The sequence below is a fragment of the Dreissena polymorpha genome, chromosome 3, assembly GCF_020536995.1.
Source record: "Dreissena polymorpha isolate Duluth1 chromosome 3, UMN_Dpol_1.0, whole genome shotgun sequence".
Classification (NCBI taxonomy): Eukaryota; Metazoa; Mollusca; class Bivalvia; order Myida; family Dreissenidae; genus Dreissena; species Dreissena polymorpha.
The window spans coordinates 81933629-81950533 of NC_068357.1; the positions used below are offsets into that span (position 1 = coordinate 81933629).

The following is a 16905-nucleotide window of genomic DNA, read 5'->3' on the forward strand; positions in this document are numbered from 1 at the left end:
CTGTTCTAATCTCTTATCAGGGACAACACTTTCCTTCAAAACTGGATTTTTGTTTAGAAAAAACTTCCTTTAAAAAAAACTATCAAAAAGGAAAGTGTTGACCCTGATTAGCCTGTGCTGACTGCTTATCTTAGACGGCGCTTTACGCACATGCATTACGTCCAGTTTTCCGTGAACGAGACTCATTTATTCAGTTGTCCACTGTTACACGTGCAGAGACAAGATGCACCAGATGGACGCCATGATGGCTCGAGGCTCGTTGAAGGTTGTCAAGATGACGCAATCCAGGTCCAACTATGTCAAGCTCCATAATAAGGTTGGTATAATTTGTGCTTAGAATTCAAAGAACCGTTGGTATGACTTTGTTATATTATATGTTCAGAAGACTTGCCTGCTATTGTAATGAAGGGTTTTCAAGATATAGTTAACTTTGGGGAGAAATATTTATTGAAATGAAAACTTAACAGACCCATTAACACAACAATTTAAACCTGCTTTTAAAATTGTGCTTGCATTTTTCAGGGATTGTAACTACACAGATAAATTGTATTTGACAAATGGTCTGCTAGTATAACCTCTAATATTGTCTTTATTAATAGCAGATATGAGGGTCATGCAATAATCAGTTTTATGCTGCATGTGGCCTGAAAAGCTTTTAATCAGCCTGCGCATTTCCGCAGCAACTCTGTTTTCTATAAAGTCAGCTTTTATGGTCTGATTAATGGACTGGATAGCTCCAAACAGGTTTTGGAGGTACACTGGCCGCATAACACATAGGACCCATTTCAAATGATTCAGTTCATAGATCATAAAGTTCCTGTATTATTTCAGTTGAAGTTGATGTCGACAGTGCACCAGACCCAGCCGACCATTCAGACCCTGCTGTCAACCAATGAGTTCATGGGAGCTCTAGATCTCATCTCCACTACACAGGAGGTCTTGTCTCAGGAGTTGGCAGGGGTACATTGCCTCAGGTGAGCATGTTGTCTCAAGAGTGGACAACCCCACAGTTGGGTATGGAACACATGCCCTCCTTGTTGCTAGGCGTGCTCCATTGGAACACATGCCCTCCTTGTTGCTTGGCGTGCTCCATTGGAACACATGCCCTCCTTGTTGCTAGGCGTGCTCCATTGGAACACATGCCCTCCTTGTTGCTAGGCGTGCTCCATATCCACAATTCCCCTGCTTAAGATTTCAAAGATCCAACAATTTGAAGTGAGAATTTCCAAACTTTTCAACTTTGTGCAAGCCCTGATAACAATTATTTTATAAGAATAAAGTAAGTTTTAACTAGCTGTGACAAAACAAAACAATATGGAGAGAAAACCATGGCTGAAGTAAAGTAATACATATAACTATATTATGACCAAAATAGTGATAAGATTGTAATGTACATGTTTATTCTCTTCAATGCTAGTAACAAGTTTGAGATAAAATCAGCTTAAAATGAACTTCCAAAGGGAGAGGCCTGGATGTTTGATCTTCAGTTTTGAAAAGATGATGCAGGCCTGATAATCTTGTGACTATAAATTAAGGCACAAATCTAATAACCAATATGCACACAGTGGGTCAATATAATGTTATTACTTAGAAGTTACTTGGAAGTTTGCCAAAAATGGCCAGTCCTTTGTAGCAAACAGTAGCTGAGTTATCTTATCTGATACCAAAACCATAATCTTGTGTCCCTTGAATCTTCAACCTAGATTTTGTTCAACAAATTAGAGCTGTAACTATTCGGTTCGATGCATCGAAAAACCGGTTCAACGCCGCCAATTAGATTTTGATACCAATGCGGCCAATTTCGATTTGATTCACTGCAATCCGGATTGATCCGCAATTTAAACCTTACTTTCCAAATCTGTCGTCTAAACGTTCTTGTCCTTTGTAATACGTCTTGTGATTGATCAATAGCCAATATTGCATCCAATGAATGAATAACATGCTGAGCATTACATCAGCCGGTAAAATGGCTTCTTCAACCACGCCAAAAGACGAACTGTCAAAATTATAATCAAAAGTATTGGAACATTTCGGTTTCGCGAAGGTTCTGATGCAAAGGCAACTTGCAAAACTTTTTTTTTATTGACGTAAGTTACCCATATGGTTTGTTTACTAAACTGTGTGCATTCTGTTAAGAAGTCAACTGGAAGTTGTTTATATACTAACATGTTGTTTTTTTTCTGTGAAAAACATGTGATACATTGTGTATTTTATGTTTTTTAGCTCACCTGTCACGAAGTGACATGGTGAGCTTATGTGACCGTGTGATGTCCGGCGTCCGTATGTGCGTGCATGCTTGTGTGAGTGCGTGTGTCCGTCAACAATTTGTTTGTGTAGACAGTAGAGGTCACAGTTTTCATCCAATCTTTATGAAATTTGGTCAGTATGTTTATCTTGATGAAATCTGGGTTGGGATTGTATTTGGGTCATCTGGGGTCAAAAACTAGGTCACTAGGTCAAATAATAGAAAAACCTTGTGTAGACAGTAGAGGTCACAGATTTCATCCAATCTTTATGAAATTTGGTCAGAATGTTTATCTTGATGAAATCTGGATTGGGATTGTATTTGGGTCATCTGGGGTCAAAAACTAGGTAAAAAACTTGGTCAAATAATAGAAAAACCTTGTTTAGACAGTAGAGGTCACAGTTTTCATCCAATCTTTATGAAATTTGGTCAGAATGTGTATCTTGATAAAATCTGGGTTGGGATTGTATTTGGGTAATCTGGGGTCAAAAACTAGGTCAACAAGTAGGTCAAATAATAGAAAAACCTTGTGTAGACAATAGAGGTTGCAGTTTTCATCCAATCTTTATGAAATTTGGTCAGAATGTTTATCTGGATGAAATCTGGGTTGGGATTGTATTGGGTTATCTGAGGTCAAAAACTAGGTCACTAGGTCAGATAATAGAAAAACCGTCAACAATTTGTTTGTGTAGACATAAGAGGTCACAGTTTTCATCCAATCTTTATGAAATTTGGTCAGAATGTTTATCTTGATGAAATCTGGGTTGGGATTGTATTTGGGTCATCTGGGGTCAAAAACTAGGTCACTAGGTCAAATAATAGAAAAACCTTGTGTAGACAATAGAGGTCACAGTTTTCATCCAATCTTTATAAAATTTGATCAGAATGTTTATCTTGATGAAATCTGGATTGGAATTGTATTTTGGTCACCTGGGGTCGAAAACTAGGTCACAAGGTCAAATAATAGAAAAACCTTGTGTAGACAATAGAGGTCACAGTTTTCATCTAATCTTTATGAAATTTGGTCAGAATGTTTATCTTGATGAAATCTGGGTTGGGATTGTATTTGGGTCATCTGGGGTCAAAAACTAGGTCACTAGGTCAAATAATAGAAAAACCTTGTGTAGACAGTAGAGGTCACAGTTTTCATCCAATCTTTATGAAATTTGGTCAGAATGTTTATCTTGATGAAATCTGGATTGGGATTGTATTTGGGTCATCTGGGGTCAAAAACTAGGTCACTAGGTCAAAAACTTGGTCAAATAATAGAAAAACCTTGTTTAGACAGTAGAGGTCACAGTTTTCATCCAATCTTTATGAAATTTGGTCAGAATGTGTATCTTGATAAAATCGGGTTTGGATTGTATTTGGGTAATCTGGGGTCAAAAACTAGGTCAAAAAGTAGGTCAAATAATAGAAAAACCTTGTGTAGACAATAGAGGTTGCAGTTTTCATCCAATCTTTATGAAATTTGGTCAGAATGTTTATCTGGATGAAATCTGGGTTGGGATTGTATTGGGTTATCTGAGGTCAAAAACTAGGTCACTAGGTCAGATAATAGAAAAACCGTCAACAATTTGTTTGTGTAGACATTAGAGGTCACAGTTTTCATCCAATCTTTATGAAATTTGGTCAGAATGTTTATCTTGATGAAATCTGGGTTGGGATTGTATTTGGGTCATCTGGGGTCAAAAACTAGGTCACTAGGTCAAATAATAGAAAAACCTTGTGTAGACAATAGAGGTCACAGTTTTCATCCAATCTTTATAAAATTTGATCAGAATGTTTATCTTGATGAAATCTGGATTGGAATTGTATTTTGGTCACCTGGGGTCAAAAACTAGGTCACAAGGTCAAATAATAGAAAAACCTTGTGTAGACAATAGAGGTCACAGTTTTCATCTAATCTGTATGAAATTTGGTCAGAATGTTTATCTTGATGAAATCTGGGTTGGGATTGTATTTGGTTAGTCAGGTGAGCGATTCAGGGCCTTCATGGCCCTCTTGTTAAGAATAACTAAACAGGACGTTTTGTTCAATAAATTTGCTACCTATAAAATAATGTTGCGTTTTTAACTTTTATTAAAAAAATTAAACACTTTAAATGTAGAACATAATAAGTTAATAGCAAATACCAAACATATTAATTCATGCTCTGGACAAACCAAACATGAAATAGTTTGCAAAATAAGCAGCAAATAGCTTAATTTGAATTGAATCGAAATTATAATCGAATTGGGCCATTTGGTATTGAAATCAAATCGAATCGAATGATTGGTGAATCGTTACAGCTCTATCAACGATATGACAGATTTGCAACAATTCTCAGTATGATTTTTCTGTTGTTTTTTTTCCAGGCACCTGAGTTCACAATTGGCAGAGATGAAAAAGCTTATTGAGATTATGATCAATGAGGAATTTCTAAAACTTGTCACATCCGAGTTGAATCGACCAATCACAGACCTTGTTACATTGGTGGATGAGGAAAAACTAGTTGCCATTTTGTTTGGAATTTTGCGGTTAAAGAAACTAGATTTTCTCAATGACTATCAAGAAGAAACATTTAGAAGCATGAAAGCGGTGGTAAAACAGGTACTTAATATTGGAAATTATTGACTGTTTATTAGTCCTGTTGGTAAACTGTCAATGGATCATTTTTGAAAAAATGGGGTAAACTTCTCAATATTTGCCATTACACGAAAAAATAGTCAGTTTTCAATTAAACAGTAGTGTTTATGCCATGATTTTTATGTCCCCCACTATAGTAGTGGGGGACATATTGTTTTTGCCCTGTCTGTTGGTCTGTTGGTTGGTTGGTCTGTTGGTTGGTTGGTTGGTTTGCGCCAACTTTAACATTTGCAATAACTTTTGCAATATTGAAGATAGCAACTTGATATTTGGCATGCATATGTATCTCATGGAGCTGCACATTTTGAGTGGTGAAAGGTCAAGGTCATCCTTCAAGGTCAAAGGTCAAATATATGGGTCAAAATCGCTCATTTAATGTACACTTCTGCAGTATTTCAATATTCAAGATAGCAACTTGATATTTGGCATGCATGTGTATCTCATGGAGCTGCACATTTTGAGTGGTGAAAGGGTCAAGGTGAAGGTCATCCTTCAAGGTCGGAGGTCAAATATATGTGGCCAAAATCGCTCATTTTATGAATACTTTTGCAATATTGAAGATAGCAACTTGATATTTGGCATGCATGTGTATCTCATGGAGCTGCACATTTTGAGTGGTGAAAGGTCAAGGTCATCCTTGAAGGTCAGAGGTCAAATATATGTGGCCCGAATCGCTTATTTTATGAATACTTTTGCAATATTGAAGCTAGCAACTTGATATTTGGCATGCATGTGTATCTCATGGAGCTGCACATTTTGAGTGGTGAAAGGTCAAGGTCATCCTTCAAGGTCAGAGGTCAAATATATGTGGCCCAAATCGCTTATTTTATGAATACTTTTGCAATATTGAAGATAGCAACTTGATATTTGGCAAGCATGTGTATCTCATGGAGCTGCACATTTTGAGTGGTGAAAGGTCAAGGTCAAGGTCATCCTTCAAGGTCAAATATTTGGGTCAAAATTGCTCATGTAATGTCACTTCTGCAATATTGAAGCTAGCAATTTTATATTTGAAATGCATGTGTATCTCATGGAGCTGCACATTTTGAGTGGTGAAAGGTCAAGGTAATCCTTCAGGTCAAACATCATATAGGGGGACATTGTGTTTCACAAACGCATCTTGTTTTTATAACAATTCAGCATTTTTTGTTATACCCCCACAAACGAAGTTTAGGGGGGTATATAGGAGTAACTTGTATGTCCGTCGGTAGGTCTGTTGGTCTGTCGGTCTATTGGTCTGTTGGTCCATATGAAGTGTCCGCTCTTTAATTCAAGTTGTTTTCATCCGATCTTCACCAAACTTGGTCAGATGTTGTATGTAGATGATGTCTAGGTCAAGTTCAAATATGTGTCATGCCGAATCAAAAACAAAGTCACAGTGTTACTTAGTGCATTTTAAACACTGACCAAGGTGTCCGCTCTCTAATTCAAGTAGTTTTCATCCGAGCTTCACCAAACTTGGTCAGAAGTTGTATCCAGATGATGTCTAGGTTAAGTTGGAACATGGGCCATGCCAGATTAAAAACTAGGTCACGGGTTCACTTAGCACGTTTTACAAACTCAGCATGGTGTCTGCTCTCTAATTCAAGTAGTTTTCGTCCCATCTTGACCACACTTGGTCAGAAGTTGTATCTAGATGATGTGTAGTTCAAGTTCGAACATGGGCCATACCGGGTCAAAAACTAGGCCGTGGGGTTACTTAGTGCGTTTAAAACATTGAGCATGGTGTACGCTGTTTTTTGTAATGACAACATGCAAAATGTTCTGTGTCAATGTGGCATGTGGGGGTATTCGTCACGTCTGTGACAAAGCTCTTGTTTCCTTTGCATTAAAAAAAGTTAACTTTGTCAATAATGATTTGTATAAGTAAATTTATTAATTTGTTGTGTTTTATCACTTAATTTCTACTCGGCGATTGTTAAAAGATTGATTATTATTTGTAAATTTGTCTCACAAGCTTAATTTTGTGCTCCTGTGTGTGAACTACACACACAGTTAGGCCTGAAAAATCTGAGAGCAGTGATTGACACTTGAACTCTCCATTCAGAGTTTTTTTATTCAAAATCGGGTCCGGTAACAGGATACATTTCTAATGGAAAAAACTATATATATTAATCCCAAATGGGAGCTAAAAATTCCCAATGGAAGGTTTAAAAAAATTTTTTTTTTTTTTTTTTTTTTTAGATCTCAATATATTGTTCATCTCCCATCCATTAAGATCAATCTAGTAAATAGAATACTGGACACACTTCTATCCTAAATTTTGAAGCATTTGTTAGCAAAACAGCAACAACGCTAATTTCCCAATTTTAGTCAAAACGCCGCGAATTTCACCAATCCAAAGGGACCAGGCCCCATTCCCAAAATGGTGAAAAAAACACTGCCATTGTATATTGGAAATATTCTGAAGTGTCATATGCTTTCTGTTGTACTGATCACACGCCATACAGAAACATACAATGCCAAGCAGAACTCTGCACACTGACTCCAGTTTTGGCTTCTTTTGTTTCCAGACTGTGATAGAGGCCATATGTGCTGCAGAAACTATCGAGTCCGATTCCAGGTAGACTGTACTGGGTTACTGGAAGATATTAGCCACTTTCTGATAAAATTGGGATAAATGCATGTGCGTAAAGTCTTGTTCTGTATTAACCTGAGCAGTTCGCAGAGGTTAATCTTGGACATCACTTTCCGCCTAGACTGGATTCTGGTTTAGAAGAGACCTAGACTGGATTTTGGTTTAGAAGAGACCTAGACTGGATTCTGGTTTAGAAGAGACCTAGACTGGATTCTGGTTTAGAAGAGACCTAGACTGGATTCTGGTTTAGAAGAGACCTAGACTGCATTCTGGTTTAGAAGAGACCTAGACTGGATTCTGGTTTAGAAGAGACCTAGACTGGATTCTGGTTTAGAAGAGACCTAGACTGGACTCTGGTTTAGAAGAGACCTAGACTGGATTCTGGTTTAGAAGAGACCTAGACTGGATTCTGGTTTAGAAGAGACCTAGACTGGATTCTGGTTTAGAAGAGACCTAGACTGGATTCTGGTTTAGAAGAGACCTAGACTGGATTCTGGTTTAGAAGAGACCTAGACTGGATTCTGGTTTAGAAGAGACCTAGACTGGATTCTGGTTTAGTCTGCCTAGACTGGATTCTGGTTTAGAAGAGACTTACTTTATGGGCAAAGATCCTCTGCACAGGCTAATTTAGGATAACAATTTACGCACTTGCCCAGTTTTTTCAGAAAGCGGCTTATACAAATAAGCTATAATTTGCTATAATATTACCATTTAAGGTGTATAAGGCTATTAGCCCTTTACCACTCAGATATGTATTTTGACGCATTTGTAGTCCCTTAGAAAGTTACATTCAATGAAATACCTTTCTTACTAAATTTAAGTTTAAAAGGCTTAATTTCCATTTCTTAGTTACTGATGAGCAGCAAACAGCATAAAACCTGAGCAGACTGCGAGTTACTCGCAGGTTGTTCTGGTTTTATGCTGGTTGCAAACGCCATTTTAACTTTGCTTTTAATGTGGGAAAGGGTTAATTTGAGTTTGATTGCATAAAAACACCTGTTGCGCATAAGGTCGCACTTGAATCCATTTCCTGGGAAAAACCAGTACTTGGGTTCAGGAGAAAGCCCCTGAGAACACATCCTGAATGGTGATAAATCTGGGGCCCCATGGTTGCTTGGGGAAATCACTATCTACTAAACCATTGCAACTTTTGGCCATTTCAAATTTCATTACGTATTTTTATGGAAAAAATGGTAGTTCTTTAAAATAAATTTGATGTCTACCATGGTTGGTGTTTTAACCATTCATGTGAGAAAATATTAGGTTATAGAATTCAAGATGAAGTGGTAATTTGGTTTTTCTTTACCTTTTACAGTTTGGCAGACCAGATGCGCCTTCTCAATTATTCTCAGTGGATAGAGCTAATGGAGACAATCTTTAATAATATGTTGATAATACTACAACGTGCCAAGGTACCATATATATTGACTGACATTGGTAATAACTATTCATGAGACTGATGTTAATTAAAAAAGCTCATTTATAAGTAACTCAAGAACTTGAAAACTGATGTTGAAAATAGGACATATTTTCTTTATCTTAAAAGTATTTGAGATATTAAATCTGCTTTCACAAGCTTGTTATTAAGTGTTATAAAACCAGAAAAATGACTATTGTCTTTTAAAACTGCTTGTTTGGTTGTAAACAGTTGACATGAAGTATTCTAGATCAGACACATTCAGACTCCTGTTATAGTTCTGTAGTTTATGATTTAAGTTTTACACTCTTGTTAGTGTTCTGCAGTGTATGATTTTAGTCTTACACTCTTGTTAGTGTTCTACAGTGTATGATTTTCGTCATACACTCCTGTTATAGTTCTGTAGTGTATGATTTCAGTCTTACACTCTTGTTACTGTTCTGTAGTGTATGATTTCAGTCTTACACTCTTGTTAGTGTTCTGTAGTGTATGATTTCAGTCTTACACTCTTGTTAGTGTTCTACAGTGTATGATTTCAGTCTTACACTCTTGTTAGTGTTCTGTAGTGTATGATTTCAGTCTTACACTCTTGTTACTGTTCTGCAGTGTATGATTTCAGTCTTACACTCTTATTAGTGTACTTCAGTGTATGAATTCAGTCTTACACTCTTGTTAGTGTTATGTAGTGTATTATTTCAGTCTTACACTCTTGTTATTGTTCTGCAGTGTATGATTTGAGCCTTACACTCTTGTTAGTGTTCTGTAGTGTATGATTTCAGTCTTACACTCTTGTTAGTGTTATGCAGTGTATGATTTCAGTCTTACACTCTTGTTAGTGTTCTACAGTGTATGATTTCAGTTTTACACTCTTGTTAGTGTTCTTCTGTGTATGATTTTAGTCTTACACTCTTATTACTGTTCTGTAGTGTATGATTTCTCCTGACTCTCCTGTCTGTTTTCAGGCCTTTTCTGGTATAGTGAGTGATGTGGTTGGGATAGCGGCAGGCAAGACTAAGGTCCCCACTCCTATAAATTCCCCTACCCAGGACATGGCAAACCCTCTGGAGGAGCCCAAACATCTCAACGTCTCCGTGTAGGTTGATCATGTTTAGTGGTAACAAAACTGCGCAGTACTGTGTACATTTGAGCCTTGGTCCTCTGGGAAAACTGGGCTGAATGCATGTGGGTAAATTATCGTCCCAGATTAGCCTGTGCAGTCGACATAGGCTAATTGGGGACAACAACATCCATCTAGACTGTAGACTGGAGTTTGTTAAAACAAAAACTACCATAAAGGCTGAAAGTGTTGTTCCTGATTAGCCCTTTGCAGACTGCATAGGCAAATCTGGGACGACACTTAACACACATGCATTTTCCCAGAATGAGGCTTATTTAAAATTTTGTAGAAAACATTCTGATATAAATTCATATTATTATTCTAATTTTCAATCTAGGATTGACTTTTGTTGAGCAAATTTTTAACAAAGTTTTGAAACAAAAACATATTTCCATACATGATACTCAAAGATTAACAAGTAAAACCTTAAAGCACCTTTTTGTAATTTTAAATCGTAGGTAATCATAAATTATTTTCGTGACATCAGCATAGTTCAACCATTTTTAAGCATTTCATATATAAAGTTACAGTGAGTCTGCTCACTACCGGGAATGTAACATTTTTCTTTGTTGTCTGTCTAGAAGCGAGGATGTAGATGTAATGATAACGATGGAGGACCATGGGAAAGTTATGAGCGACCTGCGTCAGTTGTTGTTTTTCCTTTCCGATCACGCAAACGACAGGTGCATGAAAGTAGTACAGGCACAAGGAAAGGTAAACATTCCATTAAGTGAAAGTAAATGGTTGAAATCTTTAACTGTAATTGTAAGATATTTTTATCAAAATTGTTTCATTTTTAAAACGACTATTTTGTTATGCCCCTGGTAGGGTGGCATATAGCAGTTGAACTGTCCGTCAGTCAGTATGTCAGTGTGTATGTCAGTCTATCCGTCCGTCTGAAAAAAAACAACCTTTAACGTTGGCCATAACTTTTGCATTATTGAAGATAGAATTTTGATATTTGGCATGCATGTGTATCTCATGAAGCTGCACATTTTGAGTGGTGGAAGTTTAAGGTCAAGGTCATCCTTCAAGGTCAAAGGTAAAAAAAGTTTGTTTTTTTATATTTCAAAACAGCGCAATAGGGGGCGTTGTATTTCTGACGAACACATCTCTTGCTTTCACTTCTTTAAGGTAAACTAAAATGCTTGATACAAATTGCCAAATTATGGTATTTATTGTCTCAGTTTGAATGAAATAAGTAAACAATCTTAAATGACAATATCCAACGTACATTACATATGGGAACTTTTTTGTAAATCATGGATTAAATTATCAAGTTTATCTTATATAAGACAATTATTAGAAATAAAGTATTTATTATTTTAATTGCTTTCAAAAAATGTTTCTTAACAGATTTCATGTTATTATATTCTCATTCTGATGTGATAATTGACTAACTACGTTAATTCCTATATTGCTATTAAGTCTTGGAATGGATGAATTAAAATTTGTGCTGTTAATCTTTACAGGAAGGTTTTCTTGAGAGGTTGTCGCCAACAGAGTTTGTCTCGCTGTCTCATCTTGTGGAGAAATTCAACTCCGACTGCGAGGAGTTGTGTGGAAGGAAGAGCATGTCACTCCGGGGATGCCTGCTCAGTCATGTAAGAGTTACTTACCTTACCTGAATGTGGTATAAATAGCTCTATGCACATTGTGGGGATGCCTGCTCAGTCAGTCAGTCTGTCCTGAAATCCGTTTTCTGCAGGGTTTTTTTTCACAATGCTTTCAGATATTGATCAGATTATTGGTATGTAGGTCTCCCTACGTGATCTTCAGAGGAAGTGTGCAATTTGTTCCGGTCTACTAATTTTTTGCAAAATTTTGAGTTAGACTTAAAAATTAGCTCCAAAATAGCTGCGGTTTCAAAGCGCAGAAGGAAGCATTGTGTTACACAAACACAAGCCTTGTGTTTGCTGTTATCATGAAATAATTTTATTTTATACTGATATTGGAAAAACTCAACCAAACAATAGTATTGGAGTACTTGGTAAACATACAGTGCATGGTATTTTATTTGCAGTGTTAAAGTAAAAATATAAGTATTTGTTAACTAAGCATTAATTTAATCATATTTGATCCTGAAATGTTCTTGTGAAAGTTTGTATTGTTATGTCAGCAATTTGTGAAAAAGTAATGAAATAAAATTAATTTTAACCATCAATATATTTTCAATAACGTTATTTTACTATTTCAGGCAACAAGGTTCATCAACAGATTTCATGAGGAGAGGAAAACAAAGCTTAGGTGAGAAAATTCAGTCTAAACAATCATGTTTCTAAAAAAAAGAGTCATTTGTTTGATTTCAATTTATTTGTTAACATCCATGTCAGATGACATTCTTAAATGTAGTGTGAACACGAAGCATTATAGAACAGAACATAATTTTATTACACATAAACTTTACAGTTTCTAGTGTTAAACACAAATAATAATACAAAATACATGAATATAGTAAGTGGATTCAGCAGAAATGTTATAAAATAATAATGGACGGACTTTACAGATAATTGAACAAAACTCGATTTAAATCGCATGTTAACAGTGTATATTTCTACATATGAAAAAAATAAATAAATGAATGTATTTATAATCAATTATATTGTCAGTGTAAAACATGGTATGAGTCACACTGGAATGACAGTTGATTGGCAGAACATTCAACAACTTGTATTTTGTTATACTTTATTGGAAGTAACATTTGAAACCTTGTTATTTGTTATTTTTGAGCAGTTTTATGTGGTAGTCTTAATAAAATATTTATAGTTGATATGGTTTGTGATTTTGATGGATTTTAAACAGGTAAATTGCGTTTGTACCCTCAAATTAGTGACGTTTTCTAAAACCTAAACAATTCTGGAGAGAGTCTTTTATGAGAATCTTTATGTCTACAACATAAACATTTAAATTAAATAGCTTTACAATTATTTACCTATCCCCAACATCTTTTATACCCCAGTTGTATCCTTGACAACGAGCGGTGGAAGCAGGCCGATGTCCCTATAGAATTCCAGGATCTTGTACAACATATCTCCAACTCAGGACAGCTCACACTACCGGACAGAAAGTCAGAAAAAGGTATTTGAACTGTTACCAATCTATTGCTAGAATTAAAGTGACTATAAACTCGAGAAAAACTTGTTTTTTTTCTCTCCTTTTTGATAAATGGTCTCAATGTGTCAGTTTGTCATTTTAAATACAGAATTCTAGAACTAGTGTTTTATGCAGCCTGGTAGATGATTGAGATTGCAATAGTTTCTCACCATCACCATAAGACATACTATTGCTTAAGATGGACTTGAAAATGACATCTATTTGATGAAAAAAACATTTCATGTGATGTAAAAAGGGCAGAAACTTATTTCACATTTTTTGTAGACTGACACAAAAAATGTATTTAATGACATAAGCTTTAGGAAGCACTGTTTTGCTTGTTTATTGTGAAAACTGATGTGAAGAGACAATTTATGAAAGGATTTCTGAGAATATTTGAGTCCTAAAAGGACTTCTTTTGGTTGACAATTGCAGATATGCTTTCTTTCTAGGAAGAATTTCAACATTATTTCTATTTGGTGACAATTTTTAAGACGTTCTTTCTTGCATTTAAAAATTTGACAAAGATATGCTTCATTGTACTTGATAATTTCTGACAATTTCTGACAATTTCTGAGCCCTTTAAATGCCAAATAGCTTACAATCAGCTGCGTGTTGAATGTTATTCTAACATGATCTTCATTAGATTATTCAGTAAAGACAGTTGTTGTTTGCATGTGAACAAAAGTTCAAGAAGATTTTAAGGCGTCTACAGCTCATTTCAACACCTGATCTTATTATATTTTAACATCTAATAGTCTATTGTTATATTGCCATTCAAATAGGGCGGCATATAGCAGTCGCTTTCTCTGTCTGTACATCTGTATATCTTTGCATTTGTGAAAAAAATCACATCTCACCTATAATGTGCCATGTATGGATAGATGGATTGATTATGAAATATCTTGTAATGTATGTTCACCATAATTAGACGGCAAGTGACTACCCTCTCCCTACCTCAAAGTTTGAGGTCACACTTTAATAGTGGACAAAGATTTAATTTGGCCATAAAATGGCTTGACAATTACTGTATCAGCCTTAACTTTGCCATATATTGATGGGTTCTAAAGTTCTCGCCACAAGTGCAATCCATCATGATTCAACTTGTGTGTAACACTTGTATTCCTTTCTCAAATGTCACATTAGCAAAAGTCAAATCTGGCCATAAAACAGCGTGTAAATTTGTCATTAAAAACTAATTGTGTCTTGTTCTGAGAAAATTGGGCTAAATGCATGTGCATAAAGTGTTGTCCCAGATTAGCCTGTGCATTTCGCACAGGTTAATCAGGGACGACTTTTTCTGCTTTAATGGCATTTTTCGTTTGAATGAAGTCTCTTCTTAGCAAAAATCTAGTTTAGGCGGAAAGTGTCGTCCCTGATTAGTCTGTGCGGACTGCACAGGCTTATCTGGGATGACACTACGCACAAGCATTAAGCTCAGTTTTCTCAGAACACAACTCAATTATTGCTCTGAGGAGGCAGCATTTTGTTTGTAAAACCTGTCTCCCTACTAAATTTAGGATTTATGTTTTAGAAATTACTGTACCAATATTTTTGGCAAAGAAAACAATGACAGATTATGCTTATGTTAAAGTATCGGTTAATGATGATGGGACCTGTACATTTGGATGTGGTAAATGTATTTTATTTGAAGTTTGCTGCTTTCTTCACATGTGCTGACTGATGTCTGTTTAAAGACATTTATGTACTTTTCAATGATTCCAGATAGAAAACCAGGTGAATGCCTCATGGTGGATGGAGAGCAGTTTGCTGTAGTAGGGTATGTACTACCTGTGAACACATAGTCACATTACTTTACATACTGTACTTGTTTGCCACATACTGATATTCGGGTGTTTACTTATGCAGCAGCCCACTTGTCTGTGCTGTCTGCCCATATGGCAAGTCAATTACCTAAGTTATGTTACATTACTATGTTATCTTTTTTTGCAGTTATTATCACCTTTCAGCAAGCCCATAACCTTTGAGGCAAGGTCAAGGTCTTAAATTTAGGTCAAATATCACAAATTTTATTAATTATTCATAATTAAGCCATTATTTCACTATGCATCAAGGGGTTTACTTTCTAAAATTGTTTTCCTATATCTGGCTGTTCCTAACGGGTAAGACTCAGGTCTCTGGTCAAGGTCAAGGTCGCACAAAGAGGTCAAACCTTACACATTTTGATGAAATATGCCTTATTTTGTAAGGATACTAACTAACATCAAGGGAGTTTCGAATGCCCTAATATAATTGTTCATTGTTATCAGGCAGTGAGGCACATGCAAGACCAATGTCCCTATGGCCAAGGTCAAAGTCATGCAAATTTCATTGCACAACACCTTTCAATAGCAAAGTGATCATTATTTCTTCCTCACAAATATTTATCCCCCCTTCGAAGAAGAGGGGGTTTATTGTTTTGCTCATGTCAGTCCGTCGGTCGGTCCGTCTGTCCCTCAGTCCACCAGATGGTTTCCGGATGATAACTCAAGAACGCTAAGGACTAGGATCATGAAACTTCATAGGTACATTGATCATGACTGGCAGATGACCCTATTGATTTTCAGTTCACTAGGTCAAAGGTCAAGGTCACAGTGACTCGAAATAGTAAAATGGTTTCCGGATGATAACCCAAGAATGCTTAGGCCTAGGATCATGAAACTTCATAGGTAGATTGATCATGACTGGCAGATGACCCCTATTGATTTTCAGGTCACTAGGTCAAAGGTCAAGGTCACAGTGACTCGAAATAGTAAAATGGTTTCCGGATGATAACTCAAGAATGCTTAGGCCTAGGATCATGAAACTTCATAGGTAGATTGATCATGACTGGCAGATGACCCCTATTGATTTTCAGGTCACTAGGTCAAAGGTCAAGGTCATAGTGACTCAAAATAGTAAAATGGTTTCCAGATGATAACTCAAGAATGCTTAGGCCTAGGATCATGAAACTTCATAGGTTGATTGATCATGACTGGCAGATGACCCCTATTGATTTTCAGGTCACTAGGTCAAAGGTCAAGGTCACAGTGACTCAAAATAGTATAATTGTTTCCGGATGATAACTCAAGAATGCTTACGCCTAGGATCATGAAACTTCATAGGTACATTGATCATGACTGGCAGATGACCCCTATTGATTTTCAGGTCACTAGGTCAAAGGTCAAGGTCAGTGACTCGAAATAGTAAAATGGTTTCCGGATGATAACTCAAGAATGCTTGCGCCTAGGATCATGAAACTTCATAGGTACATTGATCATGGCTGGCAGATGACCCCAATTGATTTTCAGGTCACTAGGTCAAAGGTCAAGGTCACAGTGACTCGAAACAGTAAAATGATTTGCGGATGATAACTCAAGAATGCTTACGCCTAGGATCATGAAATTTCATAGGAACATTGATCATGACTGGCAGATGACCCCTATTGATTTTCAGGTCACTTGGTCAAAGGTCAAGGTCACAGTGACTTGAAACAGTAAAATGGTTTCCAGATGATAACTCAATAATGCTTACGCCTAGGATCATGAAACTTCATAGGTACATTGATCATGACTGGCAGATGACCTCTATTGATTTTCAGGCCACTAGGTCAAAGGTCAAGGTCACAGTGACTCAAAATAGTAAAATGGTTTCCGGATGATAACTCAAGAATGCTTAGGCCTAGGATCATGAAACTTCATTGGTACATTGATCATGACTGCAACCCCTATTGATTTTCAGGTCACTAGGTCAAAGGTCAAGGTCACAGTGACTCAAAACAGTAAAATGGTTTCCTGATAATAACCCAATAATAATTAGGCCTAGGATCATGAAACTTCATAGGTACA

The 16905-nt window shown here is 36.4% G+C and overlaps 1 protein-coding gene and 1 long non-coding RNA gene across 6 annotated transcripts in view; both read left to right on the forward strand.

Annotated features, from left to right (window-relative positions):
- The window catches only part of LOC127874985 (vacuolar protein sorting-associated protein 54-like), a 47434-nt gene that overhangs the window by 19146 nt on the left and 11383 nt on the right, over nt 1-16905 (forward strand). For all 5 annotated transcript variants that reach the window (XM_052419708.1, XM_052419709.1, XM_052419710.1 and 2 more), the window contains 11 exons: nt 217-316; nt 832-974; nt 4603-4837; nt 7387-7436; nt 8767-8863; nt 9831-9961; nt 10567-10699; nt 11458-11589; nt 12183-12232; nt 12945-13063; nt 14804-14858. In XM_052419708.1, the coding sequence (XP_052275668.1) occupies nt 217-316; nt 832-974; nt 4603-4837; nt 7387-7436; nt 8767-8863; nt 9831-9961; nt 10567-10699; nt 11458-11589; nt 12183-12232; nt 12945-13063; nt 14804-14858 (1245 nt within the window). The remainder of the gene's footprint in view (nt 1-216; nt 317-831; nt 975-4602; nt 4838-7386; nt 7437-8766; nt 8864-9830; nt 9962-10566; nt 10700-11457; nt 11590-12182; nt 12233-12944; nt 13064-14803; nt 14859-16905) is intronic.
- LOC127874987 (uncharacterized) lies at nt 2297-3625 on the forward strand. The gene is made up of 3 exons (XR_008047203.1): nt 2297-2491; nt 2947-3055; nt 3201-3625. It is a non-coding gene; the product is annotated as an uncharacterized LOC127874987 (long non-coding RNA).